Here is a 15618-nt window from a genome sequence, read left to right on the forward strand (position 1 = left end):
ATAAATTCATTTAAATAAACAAGGCTTGGGATAGCTATTCAGTAGTATACAACTCCTCTAAGTGGATGCAACACTAAACTTTTGATAAACGCAAACATCTAGCCCCTTTGACTATAAAAGATCAGCAGGAGTATTGTCTGACCTGTGAATATGCACTACTAAAATATTGTCAAAAGAGAGGAAAAGGTTTTGAAGATGACTTAGTTCAGATAGTTCCAATCTAATGGCTAGGATCATCATTTAAACAATAGTAGAAGCTATTTGAAAAATGTTGCACATCACTTCAAGCTTCACCGGAGAGGCAGGTTGTGCTCAACTTGCCTTCATGCGAGCAGCAATAAAATCACCCAACGAAGTCCTATTAACCCCATCAATTTTGCTTCAGTGTTGCGCATTAAATGCGCAACACTGAAGCAAAATTGACCACAGAATGTGAAAGAGTGATGTCATTTCCAAAGAGACAGATCCTGGCTCAGTAAAAATATAAATCTTTCAACAACGCATATATTGATTGGTGAACAAAAGCATTCATTGCCTTCTAAATTAACGAAGCTAATATACTCCTAATAGAATGCACCCAGTTGATATTATTAATAGATTTAAAAGATACATATATAAAGGTCCACTAGTCCACAATGTCTTGACCATGAAACAAATATGTATCAATGCAAAGAGGGGATGTCTTCCGACAAAGCTTTGCAAAAGAATAAAGAAACAACATACAGACGATAGACTCGTGGAGTATAGCAAACACCTTTAAAAGAGTTAGATTCGTAGGAAGCGCATAATGACCAACTTTCTATAAAGGATAAGTTTAATATATTTAATACAAATAGTTAGTTGTATAAAAAACAGGACAAAGACTAATGGCCGAAGTTTGTGTTTGGTGGCAAAAGTAGATAAAACTCTTCTTTTTCATTGCACCAAATCTCGGAGAGTAGGATATAGAACATCGGGCTTGATCTATTCCGCCGTGTAAACCAAATGAGAGTGCTTCAGTGAGACTATACTGACATACTTTATTTATCCTTCTTAAAATAATCCCACACTCCATCTTGTGCTATTTAACTTTAAGTTATGCACGTCTGCACACATCAGAATTGGTGAGTAACCCATGTTAGCCATATTTGTACAAAAGCAAACATGTGGTTTAGTACTCCATTCTTGTGCCGAGTTATGTGTGGCTTTCTGATGTTTATAGTGTTTTGAGTTTTAGATTTTTGATCCAAATGAAAATAATATTTAAAACTTGTATGGGGTTGAGAGATTCTTATTTTGGTGTTTTGTTTTTTCCATATATAATAACACGTAATTATAAAGATAGACACCATCCATCGTTAGACCGTAATCTGAGATAAAGGAATGGCAAAGATCACATATAGATCGTATGTGTGAGTCCTTCTGCTCGTAACCGTAGGGGAATGCTTGCGCCAATACTTTTGGTCCATTCACAAAAAAGAAAAAAATGGGAGAGGAACTCCGCACAATTGCCACAAAATTGACATGCCGAGATGTGGGTGTCCATTGTGCAAAATTTATTTGTTTAAATTTTAACAAAGTCCCGTTCGATGTTATAGGCTTATAGCAATTGGGAGATCAAATTGTGAATTCACATAATTATAGGGGTGAGTTTTGCGATTTTAAAAACTTTTTACTATAACACGTTAATAAAAGTGTGCAGAACCAGGCATTGGACACAAATTGGTTGGGCCCACAAAAGCAATTCTCTCAGCCGATGCGGGGCACAAATGAGCTCAGGTTATCAACGTAATTTTTTTTTTTCAATCTTGGCCTTTGATCTGTGCTCTCTCCTCTCTCTGGTCTCTCTCTACGATCTGTGACTCTTTTCTCTCATCTCTCTGGTCTCTCTCGACGACCTCGTGACGCTCTCTCGTCTCTCTCAAGCCCTAACCTCTTGCACCCTGCAACCGACTTCTCTGCAACCGCTCTCTGCGCAACCGATTCAGTGTAAATTGAAGCCGTGTGTGTGCAACCGAAGCAGCAACTTCAGGTTAGTCTGCGATGATTTTAGGGTTTCCACTTCTAGGCATTGGTATCTTCACCTTAATGTGAGGAATCTAAAGTTCGGGAAATGGGGTTTTGGAGTCATTCAGAGCATCAATTAATGCTAAGAATGATATGAACTTATTTTTGTGCTACTTGAATTCCTGTTTTATTTCATTTAATTTTTGTTAGTGGTTGAGTTTCTTCTGTTTTTCTTTATCTATTTAGATTATGATGTTTATTTTGCTTTTCTGATGGAATTGGAGTGGCTACCTCGTTGCTTTACTGAGATTATAGAATGTGGGTGTGGTTGTGTTTTATACTTTTATACTTGCTATCTTAATGGGTTGTCCTTCTTTTGTATTTTCATATGCGTTTGGCAGGATTATTTTCTGTAATGTGATGGGCCTCTTTCTTTTTTCCTGGTCTTTGCTAATCATCCCCTTCCCTTTCCCTTCTAAAGCTTTACAATCAGAAGGTTCATCCTTCAAGCTTGAATTGGAAATGGATCGAAGTACTTTAGAGGAAAGTACGTCTACTTTTTTGATGGTCATCTTCCACATTTTTCAATTAGCATATTTGGGTGGAAGTAGCTATAAGCCTGGACTTGGGAAAGTCACCTCTACAATAAGACAGCACATAGATAGGAGAGAAGCTGTTTGCAGTGAGTTGGTAGTAATTGTTAAGGTTGATATTCTTACATTAGGTTTTTATGCTTATCTTAATTTTTTGGTGTACACAATACTTTATTAATGAGATTTGGTTTAAGCATGAATGTTTGTTTCTTGAAGTATTTTGTAATTTATGCACTTGTGTCACTGGAGCATTATGAAAATCATTAGTAACAATCAAGTAAAGTAGATATGAAGATTTAAGTTCTTGTACATAACCACATATTTTGTTCCTCATCCTCCTCTACTCAGGAGGAGCTAATCAATTCAAGGTGGTACAGGAACCAGACTTCTTGTTAGGTTATATAATTCCCAATTCCAGTTCAATGTAAAATGTTAATACAATTCAGACTATCAGATGAATGAGCCAATTTTGTGGGTTAGTGATTTTGAGGATGGCTTGGTATTTCCAGGGTGGTAGCAATGGAAGACTAATGTTGGTTAGGCATGGTGTCTACGGCATTTTTTAGTTGGTGGGTAGGTGGTGTGTTAGGGTAATGTTGAATCATAAATAAGATGGGTAATGAACTAAGAGGGGTAAGGTATTTTTATTTGTTTATGATGTTTCAAGTTAACACTGTTAGATTAGGGCAGGGTTTATATTTTCACAACAGGGGTGGGACCTTATATTTGACTATCTAAACTGGGTGGGACATGATATATTCCCAAATGAAAATGGTATTGGTACCTTATTTTCTTTCAAAAGCAAGGACCTAATAACCAGATTTTGAAAGGTTTGGAATTACTTGTGAGATCATGGGTGACGATTGCAGGAGTTCATTTTGATTTTGATTTGATTTCACTTCCTTTACCTTGCAATTAGACCAACCAATGCAATTCAAAATGGTGTCTTTGTTAGAATATCCATTTGAGGGCCATCTCTATCATTTCTGCCGAGGGTCATGTATAACATTCAACCAACATTTCCAGAAAAAGAAAAGGCCACTGGATGAACTATTTCTAGTTCTCTGTTGTTCGGTTGTTTTTAAGTCAAGTTTGTTAGATTTCTTTTTGTGCACTAGGCAGACCTTGGGTTTGGGCCTGAGCACTTAGATTGTTGTTTTTCATCTCATTCTGCCTTGTCTCTCAAGTGATTCAGGAACTGATTTTTATGTATGTAGTCTTTTTTGGATCATGCTATTCTTTCTTCTATTGTGCTAGATGTAGTTTTGATGTTGAATTCTACATTACCTTTTAACCATTTTAGGGAAATCATTTTGCATTGGAGGGTACATTGATTAGGTCCAAATAGATTATTTCTCCTGGGAATAAAGAGGGGTTTTGATCCATCCAATTCAACATTGAATGAATGAATTTTGTGGCATGTTTTTGTGGGTGCTTCTTATACATTCCTGGTTTTATTTGGTGACAAGACAGAGGAAGGAGTCGGTCCTTTAACTAGTTGAGCTAATCCAAGGGATTTTAGGATGCTATTAATTAGTTACATCCAAAAGATTTTCTAAGTTATACATTTCTATGATGTCAAAGATATGATTTTTGAATCCTAAACCTTGATTGTCAATCTTAAAAATGGTCTGGTTGGTTTGCGTGTTAAGTACTAATTTCAAATTTAATTAAATGACTCATATTTATCTTACAAAACCTGTAAAATTCTTGGAAGCAATACATTTGCATTCACTCTAAGTAGGCTGTTGTGGGATTATGTGGAAACTGCCCATACATAGGCAGGGTAAGGGAAACATGAACCGATCCTTAACTGAAAGGATTTTCTGTTTGCTGAATGATATTATTTTCTGCTGGTATTATATAACTTTGCATATTACTTTCCACCTGGCTGCTGCCCTGGATACCCACAAAAGAGAGAAAGAGATGACCCACTAGTGGTTAGGATTCAAAGAACCAGCAGGGAGATTTGGGATTTTCAAGCTAGAAGATTAAGAGGTTGAGATAGATGCATGCAGGGGAGCCAAGAATGTAGTTGGCAATGAAGGATCATGTCAAGGCTGCAGGGATTGTAACTTCAGAGAGAAGAACAACCATTCTCTGTTTTTTTTTTTGTTTTTACTTTTTGATGGGAAGTTCGACAAAGAGGGGTTTGGTGAGGTATTTATGGTTTGGAATATAACAGTGGGAACTTGACCTTAAAGTGTTTTTTATTTTTTTTTTTATTTTTATTAAAGTTCTTCAATGGCTTTACATGGGCTTTTGTTTCAATCAGCTGGTGCTAAAGTTTGAACTTAGAAGCAGGAAATTGTGTACTTAGGGCGTGTTTTGTATCGTTCTTAAAAAACGTTTTTGGCGTTCTTCTGTTTGTTGGAAACGGAAGAACGGGTTGAGGCGTTTGTTAATACTGTTCGTTCTTCTGTTCTTTAAGAACGAACCGGTTAGAAAAATGTTCTAAACAAGTGTCTTTTGCAGAACATCAAAAATATGTTTTTACCAAAGGACATAAACGAAAATGATAAAATTAGGCTAGATTGAAACATTAGAATGAGTTTATCAAACACCAATTTATTCTAATAGTGTTTTGGAAATATTTTTAGAACAGATTTATCAAACGCCCATTTCCAAGCAAAGAACGGTATTTTAGCACAAAAACATTAAAAAATGGTTTTGCATAAGAATTGGTCTCTAATAACGGAAATGTTACCAAACGCATACTTACAGTCCTCTATATGAGTGCCAGTTTACTTTTCATCACCATTATTGGCCATAATAGCAATGAAGTTTTGGTTTATTTCATATATGTAGCAATGACATGACAAAAAATAAAAAATAAAAAAATCATTCTTAAGAACAAAACTTGGTCTGATATGTTGCATGTGTATGTTTTCAAACTTCAAGGCACCCAATTTTACATTCGGGACTGATTACCATTACACAGGGCAGATCCCACTTTCTAGTCAACAATACTATTAATTCTATTGTTTGTATTCCTGCTTGTCTCTTGACTACAAATCTTGTATTTTCTAATGGTCTACAGATCTAGTATGTGAATAGACTCCTTGACCAAAAATAATGTTTTCATTTGTGGTAGAAGAGTGACTATTTAACCCCCCCCCCCCAAAAAAAAAAAAGAAAAAGAAAAAGAAGACAGTGACTAATGATATGCAATTATGCATGATGAAATTACTAAAGATTAGTTTTATCAATTCAAGACAAAATGTGGACGTCGGTTCCCACTCACAAATCCATCGTATTTGTGATTAATGGTTTCAACTAGGTATTATGTGATTTTATGTGAGCAATTGTGTAGTAACTGATGTGTATTTACCTTTTTAATTATTTAATTATTTTATTAAAAAAAAGCCCATTTTGTACCTTGATTTTGCACATACTGTACAAGATTTTGTGCCAATTTTGTTAGAGAAACATGCCCATCTGTGTCCAACCAAACAAGATTTTAGTACAGATTTTGTGCCAAATTTGCCCAATTCGGCATAGAAGCATAAAAAGTGCATTCTGTGCCGAATTGGAAAATTTGGCACAGAATCATTACTCATACAATCCCTTAGATTACCATCAATACTTATCGATCCACTTCAACAAAGGAAAAGTTTCTTCATGTTTGGTGATGAGTTGCAGAAGGGGAAAGAAGGGGTTCCTCGTTTTGCATCTGTTGCTTAGTTCTCTTTGACTGTTTTTGCATTTCAACCTTGATTTCCAGTCTACGGCTCAGGTTTGATCATGTTTCCTTTGCATCTCGTTATTCCTTCCCCATTATGTTTGGATGGGTAATGTAGTATTGTATTTGATTGATCAAAACAGAGGCCAAATAGGACCTTTCACAGGGAATCAATTTCAGATTTGGACAAAATTCAGATGTGAAAGAGGTCTGAAACTAGAGTGCTATTATAAGGATAATAGTGTAACAAGATAGGCTGAATAGATCTTCAAACAAGGGTAGAACTAAGATGAAGAAATTGAAATGACAATATGAGGGAATTAAGAATAACAATCTAACACCCGGGCTTCACACCGCAAGGTGGATTGATTGGATCGAACACCAACCTACCTTGATCAAACACAAGGAGTCTCCATAGAGAAGGAATGTTAACAAAGCAAATTGATTTCAATAGATGAGTTGTGTCTTCACCTCTTACATAAGTCTCTTTATATAGCATTCTACTCTATTGGTGGTGCAATTGCGATAAACTGAGCCATCAAGGTGACTGAAATAAGAATCGGTTTTGCCCCCTTTAATTTTTCTATGTTCATAGTATTCTTAATTTTTTCAGCGATCAACCAACAGAGGCACTGTCAGTCGACTCAATCCAAGAATATTGGTGGGTAAATCCAAGATACGGGCATCACCAGAAAGTTTCCTTGTGTTAACCAAATTTTATTACCCAAGAAATCTTGAATATGATCATTATAGAAAGTTACTTTATGGTCGAACTTCATTAACAAAAGTTACCTTTCGAGGCGAATTGTAGTAGTTTTGGGCATGGATTTTGTATTATTGCTGCTGCTTAACTTCTTCAGTTTAAGTTCTGATAGTTGAAGATTATCTCCAACACTACTCAGTTTGGTAGTCGTTTTGAGTTGAATTTCCCTCTCTTTACTCTTATAATCCACTTGTGATACAAATATTCATCAAGGTGTCTCCTGCTTGCAGTACATGTTGTATTTCTTATGTTTAAATCTCTTTTAAGGTATATGAATGTGTCGTTTAAGTTTTTGCAGATTGAAGAAAACTTCGATTCTTAAGAACTTAAGCAGTCCATATCCTGTAGAACATGCTTAATACATGAACTTTATTTTGTAGATTTCATGAGTTATATGACGTATATTGTGTATGTATTTCTTGAAATAAATTAAGTTGGAGAATGCTGTTATTTTGTGTATTAGGTTGTGAATGTCCTTTATACAGGTCCATATTATTGCTTTCAGGGCAGCCACATTAAACTCATATTAGATATGCATGTCAATGCCATACGTATTTTATTCTGTTGGATTTTTTTATATAAGTATTACTGCCGTAGTGCCGTTGTGTAATTTCCGCGTGTATCCATAGCTGTATGATTACCATTCCTGAACTAACTGAGCTTCATATTGGACATATTAACCAAGTTTGGGCTCCATCATATCATAATTGTCAAGGTGTTGCCTAGACTCTGCTTAGGCATTGAGGATCTTTCTTAAGACCAAGGCGATAACATGCCTTGTTTGCTTACAACTTTAAATTGATTTGTAGTTACTGGTTTGCTTTTCTATGAATATGCATATTTTTTAAACCTATGCTTGGTTTATTCTATTATGTTGCACTGATATAATGATATGGCTTTTGAAGGAATGATCATATTACTACTGGTCTTGGAATAGCTTCAAGATATGATGAGCTATGAGAGAATCGTTTGAGGGGACGTAACGATGTTAAATGGAGGCCTTTAAATGCCCCCAATATAGACCATGGAGGAGTGATTTAGTCTAGAATCTAGATTGAAGGAAATAAAGGGTTGGAGGAGCTTAGGCCTTGTGTCCAGTATGACCTTGAATAGAGCTGATTGGAAGGCAAGGATCCATGTAGCCGACCCCATTTAGTTTGGATAAGACTGAGATGTTATTTTATTGTATAATGATATGGCTTCTGTTTTGCATATAAGCATTATTATATAAGATTATTATTGCTATATCATGTAATCATATATGATGCCTAGGGTGCTTAGATAATGCTTAGGTTGGTAGCCTGTGTCCAGGTTACCTTCCAACTCTTTGGCCCTCCTAGTTGGCTTGTGAACTGTGCATCATATAATTGAATGTTGAAAAAAGTCATTAGTGTTGAGGAGTCAGTTTCGTCTGGATATTATTCCATTTCAATTAAATTATAAACATTAAAATATAAGCCAGAAGTAAGAAGGTGAGAATGCAGCAAGGGGTTTTGGCATTGATTTGGGATACACACTTATGTATGGAGAAAGCCAGCAGGTGCGGTTGTGGAATGGTTCACCTGTTGACAAACCTCACACCAAGCCACATACTGTTTCATGTCGCCCTTCATTCCAAGCCAAAATACTCTGGCAGCAAGGTGTTTGTAGGCTAGTAGATTGCTTGAATGACCTTCAATGTGGGTGTCATAAAATTCTTTAAGAAACCTTGCCCTAAGCATATAGTTGGAAAGTAGCACCAACCTGCCATTGTAATACGCGTGTCCATTGTGGTAGTAATAGGCTGGATACTCATGCGGAGCCTCATGGATCTTGGCACACAGTTGCCACAACTCAATAGAAGCTGCTGTCTCCTGTCGTAATTCTTCAAGGAATTCCAACTGGGGTGAAGAGACTGTACATTGGTGTAGGGAAGCTTCGGGTATTCAAGAAAATTCATCTGCCGCACTGTTTTTCTTTCCCTGGTTGATATTTAATGTCAACATTGTAGCCCAGGAGTTAGTAAGCCAATGATATTGTTTTGGAGTTTGAATAACCTGTTTGGACGGCTCCCAGAGACTCTTTTGATCCGTTTTTATCACGATTTTTCCTGCCAAGAAAATACTGTCTCCGTTTGGCTACTGCTTTAGTGATGGCATACATCTCTTGCACGTAGGTTGAAGAAGCTCAAAAGCGTGGTTACAACTTGCGGCTACTTCTTCCTGGGATAGCACTCCTTTGATTCTTCTTCTTGAGGCATTTGCTTCAATAGTAAAGGGAATGTCAAAGTTAGGTAATGCACGGACAGGGGGCCAGGACTACTTAGCGTAGCTCAAGGAAAGCCAGTTTGGCCCACTCAACTTCACCTTTGCACAATAAGTGTGTTAATGGTGCAGCTATCTTGGTGTACCCCCTTATAAAGTGTCTATCATACTCTGTGAGCCCTAAGAAACCCTGAACGTCCTTGACATTAGTGGGCTTGGGCTATGCGATCACCGGATCAATTTTATTGGTATCAACCAAGAAGCCATGGGCCGAAACTCTATGGCGCCAGTTCTCCATGGAAGTTTTGCTGCATGAACACTTGGACTTGGCTTAATGGTTGGTTTGTAAGGTGTTGAAGGCCTCCATCAAATGCTGAATATGGATGTGCCAAGTTGAGCTGTATATTAGCAAGTCACCAATAAATATTAGGACAAATTGCCAGAGGTATTGCCAGAAGACTGAGTTCATTGACTGGAACGTTGAGGGAGCATTGGTAGGGCTGAAAGGCATTACCAAGAATTCATAGTGATCCTGATGGTGTCTTGGGTATGTCCTCGGCCTGAACAATCGAACGTAAATACAGCCTGGAGAAGTACTTGGCCCCATACAACTCATCAAATACTTCATCAGTGGTAGGGATGGGGAATCAGTCCTTGACTGTCATTGCATTTAGAGGCCTATAATCAAAACGAAACGCCATGTTCCATCCTTTTTTAACAAGCAACACGGGATGAAAATGGGCTGTGACTGGGTTGGATAATATCAGATTGTAGCATTTCAGAGACTTTCCTCTCCAATTTGTTCTTTTGAAAATAGAGATGCCAGTGGGGTCAAACGTTAACAGGTCGACTACCCTCCTGCAAATGGGTTTGGTGATCTTGGTCTCCTTTGGGGGAGGAAGCCCATGTATCACTGAGAATTCTTTTAGAAGCTGGGTAATTTTTGGGCTATGAACCTCCATATCTGTGGGCTTCGTAAGAGTGGGTTCTAGAATAAACATTTCTGTGTAGGGCCGGGCCTCTACTAATTTGTGCAGGCCATGGAATTGCAGTGGCCAGGATCCTATTTGGGTTACCCTTCAAGGTAATTTGGTCCTGGCCCTTCCTGAACTCTAGGGTTGAACCATTTGTAATCAAATAGAACTGGGCCTAGCTCGGCCAGCCATTAGAATTAGGTTTGTCCCAATCAATGGTAAATGTATGCGGTTACCTCCTTAGAATACTGCTGAATTGTCAAGGGTAACTGTGGTATTTCACCTTCATAAGTCAGGCACTTATCATTTCTGACCAATACTGAAACACTAGGAACAACGACCATGCTGAACCCCAATGCTTAGCAACCCGCGACTGCACAAAGTTATGGGTACTCCCCCCCATCAACCAGTATTTGAACCAGTTGTCCTTGTATGTGTCCGGTGAGTTTGAGAGTCGTTGGGTTTGGTTTTCCTGTTAGAGAATGGTAAGAGAGCTTGCGGTTGTCCATGCCACCATCATTCGCTCAAAGTCCTCCATAATAACTCCACTGTTCGCTGCCAAATCAGGTGGTGGTTTGTCATCGTACTCGAGCAAAAGCAATTCTCAAGACTTACACCTGCGGCCTGGTGTATACCATTTGTTGTAGTTGTAGCAGAACCATGGCTGCGGCACTACTTTATCTCAATGGGAGTCAGCCTCTTAATGGGCATGGAATTGGGAGGTGGAGTCAGCAAGTGTGGTTTCTGAGTTACTGGCGTAACTGTTGGTAATAGGGGTGGCTGAGAAGAAATGGGTGTGGCTTGCACATACGGGCGTGCAAGTTGGGAGCTTTGCTTCCTGCAACCTGGCAAGTCCCACTGTGTATGCCATATCCTCAGGCCGAAAGGCCATTAGTTTGCTTTGATGTCTGCTGGCAAGCCGGAAATCAAGCAACCTGCAAGAAAAGAGGGTGGAAGGTGTGTGGTCCTGTTAGCCAATTCTTTGCTCTGATAATCAGCGACAGTAGTAGTCTGAATCAATTTGGACGAGGAGGCCTGTGGATCTTTGTACTCTGATGGTCTAGATCACAACTCCAGTGCCTTCTGAAAACTTCCCAGGGTGTAGACTGCTAAGCCCGATAATGCATTGAAGCCACTGTAATGTTGGTATGTCCATGTGGAAGGACGAGATCATCAATTGCTGGTCATCAGGAATCCGATGAAAGTCGAAGAATCTTTCAGCTTCAAATATCCAGTGGTGGGGTCTTCTCCGTCAAAATGGGGAAAATCCAATCTGATGGTTCTGGTTTGTATGGGATTCAGGTGGCATTACTGGAGTACCCATTGACTGACATTGGAGAACCCTGACAGAGTCTTCTCTGCTCTTCCATCCAAGGCTTTTAATGGTGAAACCACCTGAGTCAAGGTGCTACACTGTTCTGCAAGTGAAGTCTGTACTGAGTTTAGGCGCTTCCCTTGCTTAGTGGTGGCACTCTAAGGTCTTGATGGTTTCATCCAGTTGTTGAAATCTGGTTCCTTTCATCATGTCCATCTGGTTGGACCAGTGATAGAGCCAAAGGAATTAAGGTAGAGAATGAAGAAGGGAGGAGAGGGAAAGACGAAGGTAGGGTTGATAATTGAGAGGTAAATTCCGTCATACCTTGCATTCATTCATTCATGGCTTATATATGCCTACAGGAGGTTAAAATATCATCATTTTCTGTTACATAATCATGGGCTCCCAGTGTGAGCTTTACATCTGTCATTCCCTAACAACCCTGTCTCCCCAACTGACAGTATTCCATCCTTCACAATGCGTAATCCCTTGAGAAGGCTGGAGCATGAATCTTCCTGGTGGTCTTGTGATTACCTTCTGTTGTTCCTTCATTCCCAGGCGGTATGTGAGCATCCTCTATGGCATCCTCATGGTCATTAGATGTTGTATCATAACTGTTACCCTTTTTTATTTATTAGGTTTATAACTAATTTATGGTTCAGTAGTATTTCTTTCCCTCCATTTTTACCATTTATTTCCTTTTTCTGGAATAGTGATTAATTCGTGAAGCGGAGTTATATTTATCTTAATATATAAAATGGCTGAAAAGCTATATTTAATTGATTTCACGAGTATTTAATTTTTAAGAGCACCTGTAATCTTTTTTCATGGCATTATTTTGTTTATTTGGACAGTTAAAACAAAATTGAACTAAATAATTGGCCAGCATTGCATATCCTTGCTTTGTTGATTTTGATAAATAAGCAATTGTATTGGTGGCAGGTTGCACTGGAAAAGTTTTGCAGTTGGAAATAAACATAGTGCCTGCTGGTTCCACCAAAACCAGCAGTGTCTACCAGCAACGATGGCTGCTATGCCTAAGATTCTTAAAGTTGAGAACCCCAATGAAGACTGGACTCTTGTTCTACCTCGAAGAGGCAAACGGAGGAGTAATCTGACCAAGATAAAAACCTTACATCAACTGCAACAGCAACAGCAACAGTCACAGCCTCAACCTTGGACACCAACAGATCTTGAAAATGATCCACAAAGAGAATCTAAGCTAATGCAAAAGATTCATATGTGCATGGAAAATCTAAAGAAAACCACTTTCTACCATACTTTTGTCGATCAAATTCAGGCTTCTCAAATCATTAGCCACTTTTCAAGGGTACTGGGTTCTGAATTGAAGATGCTGATGGTAATTTATGGGATTGGAAGCATTGAATCATATGAACCTCCAAGGTTGCAGCTAAGCCTTGCAATCTTGATGCAGAGGAAGTTTGATTGGATTGGAGATGTTGAGGTCTTTGATCCTGTCCTATCAACTACAGAGGCTAGAGTTTTGAAGGCTTTGGGTTGTCATGTTTTATCTGTAAATGAGCAAGGAAGGAGACAAGCATTGAAGCCTACTTTGTTCTTTATGCCACACTGTGAGGCCGTCTTGTATGACAATCTATTACTTGCAAATTGGAAAGCAGGGTTCTTATCCAAGATGGTGGTGTTTGGGAATAGCTTTGAGAGATATGAGCAACATGTGCTGGATTTCAAGCACTCTGTTGTTGGAGATTCAGCAAAGCATGTGTTGGGTAGCAGAAGATTTGTAAACGAAGTTAGGATCGAAACCTTTTCGGATGATTCTTTTAGAGCTTTCCATGATTCAAGCTGGCATTTTTTCGATATAGATCAGAATATGGAGCTACAAGCAATTCAATTGTGAAGCAAATCGTACTTACTCTGGGTTTTTCTCTTTCAAATCTTAAGAGTAAAATTTCAAAAAATTTATTAAAAATGCTATTAGTTTTCCTCCCTGGGTTTGGAAGGAAATCATTTACCTGCTTAGAGTGTAGGTTTCATATCCTGTGCCAAGCATCGATTACAAGTGAATATCATATAAGTTTGAAGAACAATTATTCTAAATTTCATCTCTTTTGGTATGAGATTCTTGCATCCAAATCTTGTGCTCTCATGCAGTACTCTGATGTCTCTTTTACCAATTTCGTATCTTGTCCCCTGTTTTCCCCTGTTTTGTTTTATTTACATAAATGTAATTGACCCCATTAAGTCAGGAAATGGTAAGCATTGGTTCTCCTTGTTGATGGAGATTCAAATTTGAGATAAAATTTTACAATTGGCACAACTAATGTTTGAATTTAAGCTTTGATTGTGATCAAATTTCTATTATGATATTAGGGGCAACAAAACCTCTATCCTTTAGTGTGGCTCATACAAACACTCGATGGTTTATTACTCTTCAAATAAATACACATTTCAGCCTGGCTGCTCCCGTATTAAGAAGGGTATTTGTTGCGATATGGATCTTAGAAAGAAAGAACCTTCCACAGCCTTGGTTGAACTATAGGACTACAACAAGCTCGATCTAGATCAAAGGAGGCAATAAGGTGATGAATACTGGCAATCATATGGTATGATCGCATAATTTATGGTTAATAAAGAGTTAATTGTTCTGGCATCCCAAAATAGAGACCGTAAAACACTTAGTACCAATTCTTTTAGAATAGTTAGTGGCATAATCATAAAGAACATTGGGCCCTTATGAAAAGACCTCATTTATCCTTCTCAATTAGAGATATTGTCCAACAATTTTTAACAATTTTTCTGTCCCCAAAACATAATGGCTATAGTGAGTGTAACTTAGAGATTAGAGCAAATTGCACTAGCACTACAAAATGGAGGCCTTAAAGCTCTAACACCCCCACTTTATGTTTAAATAGCACAAAGACTCCTAAAATTGGATTTTCAGGGATATATTTGTCAAATTTATCACTGAAAACAATTAAATTATTGTTTATTTTCAAAAATATCTTTATAATAGACAATGTTTGAAAGGTTTTTAGTGATAAATTGGACAAATATATCCAATAAAAATCAAATTTTGGGGGTTTCTGTGCTTTTAAAACATAAAGTGGGGGTGTCAATGTTTTAAGGCCTTCATTTTGGGGTGTTATGTTAGATAGTCTAATTTATGGATGTTCAGACTTTTGAAATTTTCCTTTGATGGGGGCTCATTATATGGGATTGCTGCTGTTGCTTATACAGTCGGTGAAGGTTAATCTGATGAAGATTGTAAATGATAAGTCTCGAATTCAAATTCAAATTCAAATCCACTATAATTAACTTTATTCTCAATTGATTTTATCTCCAACCGATCAAGAAGAGTTTGAGTTTTAGTTAAGATTTAAATTCAAATAATATTAATATAATCTCTCACTCACTATTGAGTGTGAAAGAATTCTTTCTCAAACAAAATTCTAATTTAGTATTAGTTTTTCAGCCTCTTACCTGTAAAGCTTGATCAAAACAACTATTTCTTTTGGAAATCACAATTTATTCATGCACATACCTAATCTTTCCACCACATCAACCTCAATTCCTAACCCTGAATATTCTCAATGGCGCAAGCAAGACTAGATGATTTTATCTTGGATCATCTCCTCTCTTTCTAAAAGTGCTATTTCTCAAATTGTTAGTTTCTCAAATTGTTGGTCTCACCACTTCACATGCTGCTTGGAATTTCCTTGAACGGATTTATGCCTCTCAATCTGAAGCCCGCATAATGCAATTGAAATACCAACTCTTGCAAATTCGCAAAGGCCACTTTTCTATGGTCGAGTATGTTCAGGATTGTGGCAAGGTCCATATCCAACCTAACTTGTCATTTGAGTTGAAAAACCCAACCCATGCCTTATTCGAGTTCAAGACAAGATAGGATCCCAACAAAGCTAGTGGCCCCTCCCCTCTGGTGGGTTGTCCTAATTTTATTATGTAGTTGAAAAGCGTCAAGAGAGAACATTGTTCTCCTATGGGCCCTAATCTAATTTGGCCTTCAGCGGCGGCCTGCATATTTCAACCTAACCTGCCCTTAGGGTTAAAAAACCCCAC

The 15618-nt window shown here is 37.9% G+C and overlaps 1 protein-coding gene across 4 annotated transcripts; it reads left to right on the forward strand.

The window, feature by feature from the left end:
* The first annotated feature begins 1798 nt into the window (after positions 1–1798).
* On the forward strand, positions 1799–14031 carry SRR1 (sensitivity to red light reduced protein (SRR1)). 4 transcript variants are annotated; one of them, XM_089136819.1, is made up of 3 exons: positions 1799–1907; positions 1945–2011; positions 12499–14031. In XM_089136819.1, exon 3 carries the CDS (start codon positions 12581–12583, stop codon positions 13433–13435), a length of 855 nt encoding a protein of 284 aa, XP_088992945.1. In that variant the 5' UTR covers positions 1799–1907; positions 1945–2011; positions 12499–12580; the 3' UTR covers positions 13436–14031. The 4 variants fall into 4 exon arrangements, with proteins under 4 accessions (XP_088992945.1, XP_088992944.1, XP_088992943.1 ...); XM_089136817.1 differs by lacking the exons at positions 1799–1907; positions 1945–2011 and adding exons at positions 2705–11864; positions 12018–12117; XM_089136818.1 differs by lacking the exons at positions 1799–1907; positions 1945–2011 and adding an exon at positions 2021–2691.
* The last annotated feature ends 1587 nt before the right edge of the window (positions 14032–15618 follow it).

The sequence above is a fragment of the Hakea prostrata genome, chromosome 10, assembly GCF_041222555.1.
Source record: "Hakea prostrata isolate BN-2017 chromosome 10, UWA_Hpros_2, whole genome shotgun sequence".
NCBI classification, from domain to species: domain Eukaryota; kingdom Viridiplantae; phylum Streptophyta; class Magnoliopsida; order Proteales; family Proteaceae; genus Hakea; species Hakea prostrata.

Bases quoted from the DNA above. Each gene is read 5' to 3' on its own strand.
- SRR1 (XM_089136816.1), top strand. From the start codon at position 12,062: ATGAATCTTCCTGGTGGTCTTGTGATTACCTTCTGTTGTTCCTTCATT. The intron at 12,118-12,498 runs GTATGTGAGCAT...TATTGGTGGCAG, and splicing joins TGTTCCTTCATTCCCAGGCG to GTTGCACTGGAAAAGTTTTG.